Source organism: Ahaetulla prasina, chromosome 3, assembly GCF_028640845.1.
Source record: "Ahaetulla prasina isolate Xishuangbanna chromosome 3, ASM2864084v1, whole genome shotgun sequence".
NCBI classification, from domain to species: domain Eukaryota; kingdom Metazoa; phylum Chordata; class Lepidosauria; order Squamata; family Colubridae; genus Ahaetulla; species Ahaetulla prasina.
In genome coordinates, this window is record NC_080541.1 from 201,440,370 (window position 1) to 201,451,433 (window position 11,064).

An 11,064-nucleotide genomic window follows, 5' to 3' on the forward strand; every position below is an offset into this window, starting at 1 on the left:
ATGGTTTTTAATTATTATTAGTATAATGGTACAAAAATCTAATAAAATAGTAAGAGAAAGAAAATCAAGAAACTGCAGAATTAAACTGTTATATTGCTCTGTTTATATTGTTCAGGAGGGTTAGGTTTTGATTTCCAAAGCAATGAACAAAGTGAAAATTCAAGTCCCTGCCCAGCACCCACATGTCCATCACATGCCCAATCATGAACTGTCCAAACTGGAGATACCTCCCAGTCATCCGACTCCAGGTGCCAGGGCAAGGCGTCCTTAACTCTCTGAGAAAGGAATGTTATTTTGACTATATATCTCCCATACTCCATAGCAGTGGTGAAATGCAGCCAATTCTATCCAGCTCGGGCAAACTGGTAGTGCTGGCGACAGGACACTCCACCCACCGGCCCGGATGTCATTATGTCCCATTTTTGATGCTCTGCACATACGCAGAAGGTCCTGCAGATGCGCAGAGGTGTTATGCATGAGCAAAGTGAGTGCGCGAGTACACACATGCTCCAATTTGCGAACCGGTAGTGAGGGTAAGTGGATTTCACCCCTCATCCATACAATCCCCCTTCCCATTTTCCCACAGTAGAAAATGTGGCAGGCCTGAAGGCCCAATGTAAAAGATGGCTTCCAGGCGTGACAGAAGATCTTACAATCCTTCTGCCAGTCAGGCAACCCGAAGAGAAGGTGTTCCCTTCATAGCCAGCAAAAATGCACCAACCCTTTCTAGGTCTATTTTTATTTTTTTTTGTTTACATTTATACCCCGCCCTTCTCCGAAGACTCAGGGCGGCTTACAGTGTATAAGGCAATAGTCTCATTCTATTTGTATATTTTTACAAAGTCAACTTATTGCCCCCCCAACAATCTGGGTCCTCATTTTACCTACCTTATAAAGGATGGAAGGCTGAGTCAACCTTGGGCCGGGCTCGAACCTGCAGTAATTGCAGGCTACTGTGTTCTTAATAACAGGCTTTACCAGCGTGAGCTAAACCGAAGTTCCATCCTCTGGGGCTTTTCAGCTAGTCTCTGAACCACCATTATTCACACTTGTTTTCAATGGGTTTTAAACTCTGGACATAATAACAATTGACAACATACCTTAAAATTGCTCAGGTTGAGAAACATTGTATTAGAAGAGAAGAGAAAAGGCTAAAATTTGTTCCAAGTAAGCCTGTAGGAAAGTCCATTTCAATGAAGCTTAATCTAGGCTCCGTGTTGAAGGAGGAAGTCTGGGCAAAATGTATTCTGCTAGAGCTATTCATATGTGATGGATGGTGGTGGGATTCAATTTTTTTTACTATCGGTTCTGTGGGTGTTGCTTGGTGAGCATGGCATGGCTTGGTGGGCGTGGCAGGGGAAGGATATGGTAGAATCTCCATTCCCTCCTCATTCCAGGGAAGAATACTGTAAAATTCCATTTGCTTTTATTGAGGCAGTTAGACTTTTTTTTAAAAGATGTATTCTGGAGCTTCAGTTGGGGAAAGCAAAATTTTAGACAAGATGAATGCTTAGTCTGATCCACTGACCAGAGCAATTGTGTTCTTGTTTGTTAGCCAAGTGACCAAATAAGTCAATTTCTTCCCCATGTTTCCCTGTGAGCAGGATCTTGTAATGCTCTATAGAAACCCAGTCCAGTTGGCTTGTATTCATGTGCCTTTGAAGCAAGTGAAGTCAAGTCATGTTGCTTCCTAAACTGTAAATATTTATTGTACAAATTTTCCTGATGTTCAGAGCTGACTATGGAAGAAAACTTATAGGAAAAATCAAACATTCATCACTGACTTCAGTGTCTGCTGAATATCGCCTATTATCTTTTTCTTTCTGTCTTTGCTGACATTTTATAAAGTTGTGGGTCTTATTTTTCCTATCATTAAATTGGCCTTACAAGAAAAAAAAACACTTCCTCCATTAAACTTTATCCACTGTAACATGAAATGCCAAACACCTGAGATTTCTTACCAAACATAGACAAATCTTATCTCTTATGAGCACTTCGAGCTCATTTTGTCTGGTATGCACTACTTCATTACAGGCTAAGCTTAGAAATTCACAGGATACATTACAAGGCATGCCATTTCAACTGAATCCATAATTACCATGGTTGACCAAATATTTTCAAACCAGTTTTTTTCTTCATGGAGCAATTTTTTTTCTTTAACGGCTACTAACCTGATTTAACAAGTACTGTAGTCCATGTTTAGTAACTGACTTGGCCACCAACTGTTCACAAATACAATCAGGATTTTAAAATGTAACTTTGTGACCAATCCTCTCATTTACAATCTTCACAGATCTATAAAGCAAAGGAGAGCTGAAGTAAGATTTTAAACCAGTGGTGGAATTCACATTTTTAATACCGGTTCTGTGGGTGTGGCTTGGTGGGCTTGGTGGCTTGGTGGGCGTGGCAGGGGAAGAGATACTGCAAAATCCCCATTCCCTCCCCACTCCAGGGGAAGGATACTGAAAAATCTCCATTCCCACCCCACTCTGGGGTCAGCCGAGGTGGTATTTTCTGGTTCTCCGAACTACTCAAAATTTCTGCCGGTTCTCCAGAACCTGTCAGAACCTGCAGAACCTTTTTTAAACGCTTTGTACTTGCTCATTTATTTGTCACCACTTCAAGACTGCAGTTATCTGTCTGGATTTTTTTAAAAGATGTATTCTGGAGCTTCAGTTGGGGAAAGCAAAATTTTAGACAAGATGAATGCTTAGTCTGATCCACTGACCAGAGCAATTGTGTTCTTGTTTGTTAGCCAAGTGACCAAATAAGTCAATTTCTTCCCCATGTTTCCCTGTGAGCAGGATCTTGTAATGCTCTATAGAAACCCAGTCCAGTTGGCTTGTATTCATGTGCCTTTGAAGCAAGTGAAGTCAAGTCATGTTGCTTCCTAAACTGTAAATATTTATTTGGTTACTACCACCATTCTCTGATATAAATAGAAGATCTGATTTCCAAAGAAGATCTATCAGTTCACACAGTGACAGCTTGATATGATGAATCTTCATCCAGTTTCCAAATCTTTGCGGGAAAATAGTTTGATATGTATTATTGGTTCAGTGGCTGTGATAAGAAAAGCTGAACGGCAAAGAATTGAGGCCTTTGAACTATGGTGCTGGAGAAGACTCCTGCAAGTCCCTTGGACTGCAAGGTGATCAAAACGGTCAGTCCTAGAGGAGATCAATCCTGACTACTCTTTAGAAAGCCAGATCCTGAAGATGAAACTGAAATACTTTGGCCACCTAATGAGAAGGGAGGACTCACTGGAGAAGAGCCTAATGCTGGGAAAGATTGAGGGCAAAAGAAGAAAAGGACGACAGAGAATGAGTTGGCTGGATGGAGTCAGTGAAGCAGTTGGTGTGAGCTTAAATGGACTCCAGAGGATGGTAGAAGACAGGAAGGCCTGGAGGAATGTTGTCCATGGGGTCGTGATGGGTCGGACACGACTTCGCAACTAACAACAACAAATTGGTTCAGTAAATATTTATTGTACAAATTTTTCCTGATGTTCAGAGCTGACTATGGAAGAAAACTTATAGGGAAAAAATCAAACATTCATCACTGACTTCAGTGTCTGCTGAATATCGCCCTATTATCTTTTTCTTTCTGTCTTTGCTGACATTTTATAAAGTTGTGGGTCTTATTTTTCCTATCACGATGATATGCAGTTGATGGCCTGAGGCTTTATGAAGTCCCTAAACACCCTTGTCTTATGGCTCTGAGATCACTGTTACTAAATATTTGTAGCATGGTTCCCATCACTGAAAGACAAAGAGACAAGGAATGTGACTTTTGAGAAGATGATCAATGTTTTACTTGATAATTTATTATATAATTTCCCCCTGTACATCAGTGTTTAAGCCCAGGTGGGGAGATAAAGTCCCCGAGCCACATGCTCCTCTGTTCTATCCAGGGGTGGGACTTCAAAAATTTTAGCAAGGGGTTCTCTGTCTGGTTGCTGGGTGGGAGTGGCCTGGTGGGTGTGGCCTAGCTGGCTCCTGCACCATGGCGGGAGGGCATTTTTGCACTCCCTGGGCTCTGGAGACTTTCCTCGAGCCTCCAGGAGGGCGAAAATGGCCTTCCCAGGCTCCGGAGCCCTCTGAAGGCCAGAAACGGGCCTGTTTCTGGCCTTTCTGAACTTCCGGTAGGCCCGTTTTTCACTCTCCCTGAGCCTCCACGCATACCCTACACTTACCTGCATCCAAAACGGGCTGTGTAGGGACTCCTGGGAGGAGCAGGGTGAGCGGGGCCAGCCAGGAGTGGGATTTGGGGGTTCTCCGAACTGCACAGAATCTTAGTTAGAGGTTCTCGTGAACCCCCAGCACCCCACCCCTGATTCTATCTTTACAGGGAATCTTGGATGACAAGGATTACAGGGAATTTTTGTAAACCCAAAAGATTGGTTAGGTACAGGAACCCAGTATAAAGAAATTGATTTCCCCACAGGATCAAGAAAAGACAAAACTCTTTTATTTCTGTACAGAAGCAGATGAGTAGGCCTTTGAATTTCGCACCCAGGGAGTGTGACAGAAATCAGACCAAGTTATTTTTGTACATTTGTACAATTTGCCATAGGAAACAACAGGAAGAGCCTTGCTAATTAATTACAAAGTTACATGATAGTCACACCTGCACATAAAGCTAAGCCATCCCATAATAATCTATTAACTAGATACACCTACTTCATATAAGCTGACTACCACCGGGTTTGCTTTTTACTATGATAATGATAAACTGTACTCATCGCTAGACTCTTACCTGTATGCCCCTAACCACTGCTAGCTAAATATCCTGTCACCTCCCTTAATCCCAGTAGCAATTTACTTACAATGTATCTTACTAAAACCACATCCTTTCTGCTAGTTGATGAGAGGCATTTGTCTATGGAGTGTTTGTGTAGCTCTCTCTGGCAGAGGTTATTATTTTTTTTTTTACCTCTTACAGTCAAAGGAACAGCTAATCTAGCTAGCTAGCTTACAAAAGTCTCTAATTACTTATTAATAAGTTAATAAAAATTAGACAACTATCTAGTTGTCCCAAACATTCATCTATCTCATTCTGAACACCCTGACATAGAGTCCAGAGCTTATGTTTCACTTCTTTTATTTGACCAGGACTCTGATGTATCTTCTCTTTGTTCTGTTACACTAATTGTAATCTTGTACTAATTGTAATCTTGGTGAATCCCTCTATTATTTGTATTAGTATATTGTTTTATAATAAGGGACACGGTGGCTCAGGGGCTAGGACGTTGAGCTTGTCGATCAAAAGGTCGGCAGCTCAGCGGTTCAAATTTCTAGTGCTGCCGTGTAACGGGGTGAGCTCCTGTTACTTGTCCCAGCTTCTGCCAACCTAGCAGTTTCGAAAGCACATAAAAATGCAAGTAGAAAAAATAGGGACCACCTTTGGTGGGAAGGTAACAGCGTTCCGTGCACCTTTGGCGTTGAGTCATGCCGGCCACATGACCACGGAGACGTCTTTGGACAGCGCTGGCTCTTCGGCTTTGAAACGGAGATGAGCACCGCCCCTAGAGTCGGCAACGACTAGCACATATGTGCGAGGGGAACCTTTACCTTTACCTTTATTGTTTTATAAGATTGTTTTAAAACAAGATGGATCAATGATCAGTATTGCGGGCCCAACTGGCAAAAGAAAGCTTTGGACCATATTGGTTGGAAACATGTGGAAGAGGCCTTCATCCTGCAGTGGACAGACTATGACTAAAATGATGACAATGATTGTTTTACTACATTTTATGTATATTTTTATTTATACAGTATATATAGATATATATATTATATCTACTATATATAAATACTATATGCATATTTTTCTTCTTGTCCTATCAGAACCAGCATAAGCATGTCAAGTCCCTATTAAAGATTGCCATATGGTGGGACCCAGCAAGAGAGTTTGTTCCGTCATGGTACCTGTGAAGCATCATAATCTCTAATTCTTGAAGATCAGACTTGGTTCTGTCACTGGTTGGGATGTATGGTAGAACCTGTGGATGCCAAACATCATGAAAAAAGACACACAACCTGAAGTGGCCAACAATCTATCTGTTAAAACTACTGAAGTTCGCAGATGACACAACAGTGATCGGTCACATTCGAAACAACGATGAATCCGCATACAGACGGGAGGTTGAACAATTAGCCTCGTGGTGTGACCGGAACAATCTGGAGCTGAACACACTCAAAAACGTAGAAATAGTGGTAGACTTTAGGAGAAACCCTTCCATACTTCCACCTCTTACAATACTAGACAACACAGTATCAACAGCAGAGACCTTCAAATTTCTAGTTTCTACCATATCTCAAGATCTAAAATGGACAGCTAACATCAAAAACATCATCAAAAAAACACAACAAAGAATGTTCTTTCTGTGCCAACTCAGAAAGCTCAAACTGCCCAAGGAGCTACTGATGCAGTTCTACAGAGGAATTATTCAGTCTGTCATCTACACCTCTATAACTGTCTGGTTTGGTTCTGCAACAACAAGACAGACACAGACTTCAGACGATGCCACAGAGCACTGCACACCAGAACAACTAGACACAAGAACAGTTTCTTCCCAAATGTCATCACTCTGCTAAACAAATAATTCCCTCAACACTGTCAAACTATTTATTAAATCTGCACTACTATTAATCTTCTCATCATTCTCATCACCCATCTCCTTCCACTTATGACTGTATGACTGTAACTTTGTTGCTTTTATCCTTACAATTTATATTGGTATTGATTGTTTCCTGATTGCTTATTTGTACCCTATGACTATCATTAAGTGTTGTATCTTAGAATTCTTGATGAACGTATCTTTACACTGAGAGCATATGCACCAAGACGAATTCTTTGTGTGTCCAACCACACTTGGCCAATTTAAAAAAAATCAATTTAATATATCAACATGTCATTTTCCTGACAATGGTGCAAAAGTGTTATGCTATTATTTATTTGGCAATAGTTTTTGTTATGACCCAGGTGGTCAAGGCAAGGCAGGCTTCTAAAGAGTCCTTTATTGCTCTCAATAAATGGTCCAACTAATGGCCCTCCAACAACTGGCTTATTTATTTAATCAAATTTTTATACCACCCTTCTCCCGAAGGACTTGGGAAGTTTACAGCCAGATAAAAACAGAACAACAAAATAAATACAGATAAAATAATATTTAAAAAACTTATTCAATTTGGCCCAAATTAAAATATCTTTAAAACAATAAAACCCACTAAAATTAAAACCAGATAAAATCTAAAATCCTATGCCAGTCCTGCGCTGATGAATAAATATGTCTTCAGCTTGCGGCGAAAGGTTCGAAGGTCCGGAAGTTGGCAAAGTCCTGGGGGAAGTTCATTCCAGAGGGTGGGAGCCCCCACAGAGAAGGCCCTACCCCTTGTGATTTTGTGTAATATATCATAATGTAGCCTTTCAAAAATATATCCATACATTTCTAGCTTTTTTATATAAGCTGTTTTATACAATTTAATACAAACCATCAGATACAAAAGTTCATCACTCCCAGCCTAAAACAGTTTTTAAAAAGTTTTGCAGAACTTGAACCAATGTAGATTTCAATGCTCCCAATAAGGAAAAATAGACATTTTACATTTCATTGGAAATGCTAACTAGCCAGCTAGGTAGCAATAGCTATAGCTACACATTAATGGCAATTGAATAAATCTTCTGGTTTGAGTCTTATATGGTCTCCCATTGCCACCATACATGTACAGAGGGAAAAAGGAGTACTATTATACATAATGTATATGGTGTTTTCCATCCAGCAACTTTTAAATATTCCAATCTCTTCAGTGGACCTCCCATGGAAAATACAAATATAATAAAATAATAAGGGCAGGGTTATGCATCCGAGTTAAAGATTAATTCAGGCAAATAATAAAATCACAGGCCCATAAATTTAGTTGTTTATCTTTCATAACTTTTGTTCCATTGTATTAAATTCATTCTCACTCCACATCTTCTGCACGGTTGCATAATGCTTCTAAATTGTGCTCCAAATCCAATTTTCAAACTATTAAAAACATGAATACCTGTATCCATCAAATGATAGGAATGTAGGAAAAGAGGGAGGAGCCTTCAGACAGTAGACATGTATGATATGTTCCTTTAAATTAAAACAAACATTCAGAGATCACTAGATAGTATCTCTTCACATTCTTTATCAAGCATAATATTTGATTGCCTTAATTCCAAATGGGGTTGGACTTTGCCCTGGAAAGAAGTCTTCAGACTCAGTCTCATGCTTCTACCAAAGTTCCTTAACTGCACCCCTAAGTCCTCACGGGCCAGCAGGTATAACAAAGGGTTCAGAACACTATTCAGGCTAGCCAAGACTCGAGTCACTTGGTAGAAGATATAAATATTCTTTAAAGTCTGATTGCAAAATCCCTGACGTTGCCATCTTCGAGACAACAAGTTAAGGTTCCTAAAGATATGATATGGGAGGAAGCACACATAGAAAAGTGTCATTACCATAATCACCAGTTTGATTACCTTCTGCTTGAGGTTAGGGTCCATGTTTTTGTTCCTCCTGAGGACAAGGACCACATGACAATAGCACCCAGTGACAATGAAGAAAGGAATAGCAAAGCCAGTCACTGTTAAAATTTGAAAGTATAACAGATAAGACTCCACGTTTTTGTGTACTGTTGAATCATGGCACTTCTGAGGCTTGAGACCCATTTTGTTAAAAGTTAAATCAGGAGAAAGTTGAATCGTGACCCAGAGCCAGACCAAAACACTCAGAAAGACAGACGAGCCAAGGGTCTGACATCTTCCTATCATCTTCATTGGATGCACAATGTGCAGGTAACGATGGACACTGATACAGGTCAGAAAGCCAATGCTAGCATAAAGGTTGACATGGAAGAAAAGTCGAGTTAGCTTGCACCAGCTTTGGCCAAAGAGCCACACATGTCCCAGGTGATAGTACGACACAAAGAAGGGCAGTGTAATGACATAAAACAAGTCTGCAATTGCTAAGTTACACAATAGCACGTTGAAGGCGTTCCAACTGTTCTTCCATGAACTTCTGCATAAGGTCCACAAGCCCAGTGTATTCCCCAAAAGACCCAAGACAGAGAGAACGAGGTAGAAAGCAGGCAGGAACCATTCAGTGAAATCTATATTAACCGGGCACAGAACATCAATGTCAAAAGTAGAGTTGCCAGTGGAGTTGACTTGATTACCAACTTCTTCCATCGGGTCCATGCTGAGCCTTGGAAGAGACACGAGAAAGTGGGGAAGGGTTCTATGAAAGGGGAAGGTTCTGTGAGGCAGGTAGAGGAGAGGAACAGTTTACCTGAGCGGGTGCGGGATGGAATTGAGGAATTTCTCAAAGGAAACCATCCGGGAGAGGGAATGCCTGGAGGAAGAGCAAGAGGAAAATGGGGATGTCAACAGCGAAGAGACTTTAGAAGAGAGCAAACCCGGGGAATGAAACCTGGGGGGTGGATGGTGGATACAGAAGCGAGTTTTGCCAGCGGAAAGAAAGGGAGGAGGCTTCAGAAGACAGACCGCTGGCAAGTTTGGAAACTTTGCGGAAGGGAGTAAAAAGCCACCTGGAGTCCCGTTCCTCCGTCGAAAGATTGCAAAAAAAATTCGAAGGTGGAGAGCAAGGGAAGGGACGAAGAGAGGGGAAGGTGCAGAACGACTTCCACGGTCCGGGGTCCTGAGGGGCGTGTCGGCCGTCGATCCCGGTCTTCGGGACGTCTTGTGCTCCGGAGAGCTGGACGCGCGTCAGCCTGGCTCGGCGAACGGGGGACTCGGCGACTGAGACGGCCGCCACGACCCCAGGATCCAGCGCTGAGCCCTCAGGCAAACCGGCGGCACTCAGTAAAGAGCGGAGGTCGAAGAAGGCGGCACGGGGTGTGGTAGGATGAGTCGGGACAGGACGGAAGACGAAAAGAGAAAGAAGGGCAGAAATTAGGTGGAACCGAAAGTGAGCGCGGTGCTAGTCCCGGAGAAAGAGGAGAAGGGCCGGGGAGGAGCGGAGGGAGGGTGGTCTTAGGGCTATACAGTAACACCCTTGTGACTTTCTCTTTTGGACTGGGTGCCCCGAGGGGGTGGGGGTGGGGAACTAGCCGGACTTGAGCAACAGAAAAGGACAGATGTCCTCGGCGGGTCCCGCCAAGCATGACCGCGTCGCCAGGACAGCTGGAAAAAAACGTCGCCGCATTTTACCGAAACCGAGATGAATGAATGAATGAATGACTCCCGGGAGAAGTCCGGCCAGAAGCACCGAAGCTTGTCCCCGGTGGGACTCGACCTCGTCTCGCTCAGAGGGATAATAGCGTAATCTATTGCAGGGCTCTCCAACCTTGGCAACTTTAAGACTTGTGGACTTCAACTTCCAGAATTCCTCAGCCAGCAAAGCAAAGCTGGCTGAGGAATTCTGGGAATTGAAGTCCACAAGTCTTAAAGTTGTCAAGGTTGGAGACCCTGATCTATTGAACTGGTTTTCCTATTAAACTGGGAGAACACCAGAGGTGGGTTTCAGCAGGTTCTGACCAGTTCTGGAGAACCGGTAGCGGAATTTTTGAGTAGTTCCGAGAACTGGTAGTAAAAATTCTGACAGGCCCCACCCCCATCTATTCTCTGCCTTCCAAGTCCCAGCTGATCGGGAAGAAATGAGGATTTTGCAGTAACCTTCCCCTGGATTGGGGTGGGAATGGAGATTTTACAGTATCCTTCCCCTGCCACACCTACCAAGCCACACCCATCAAGCCATGCCACGCCCCACCAAACCACAACCACAGAACCCTTAGTAAACATTTTTGAAACCCACCACTGAAGAACAGGTGTGTGAAGCTTCTCCTTCAGGTCTTTGATACCTGACCAGTTCAGCAAAGTTGATTCATTCCTCCAGTAGAGGTGAGCAACGCTCAAGTGTTCTCCCGCTACTTTTAAAAAGAAGGTGAGATTAAAGGAGTCTTTGGAGAAGATTACAGGTACTCCTTGATTTACACCGGTTCATTTAGTGATCCTTTGAAGCTACGATAGTGAAAAAAAAAATACTTATGACCTTTTTTTCACAGTTACGAT

At 42.5% G+C, this 11,064-nt stretch overlaps 1 protein-coding gene across 1 annotated transcript; it reads right to left on the minus strand.

Annotated features, from left to right (window-relative positions):
• Positions 1 to 5,719: 5,719 nt before the first annotated feature.
• Positions 5,720 to 9,950, minus strand: LOC131193891 (P2Y purinoceptor 1-like). Its single transcript, XM_058174291.1, has 3 exons — positions 9,582 to 9,950; positions 9,323 to 9,385; positions 5,720 to 9,238 (listed from the first exon to the last, which is right to left on the minus strand). Exons 2-3 carry the CDS (start codon positions 9,367 to 9,369, stop codon positions 8,146 to 8,148), a joined length of 1,140 nt encoding a protein of 379 aa, XP_058030274.1. The 5' UTR covers positions 9,370 to 9,385; positions 9,582 to 9,950; the 3' UTR covers positions 5,720 to 8,145.
• Positions 9,951 to 11,064: the final 1,114 nt, after the last annotated feature.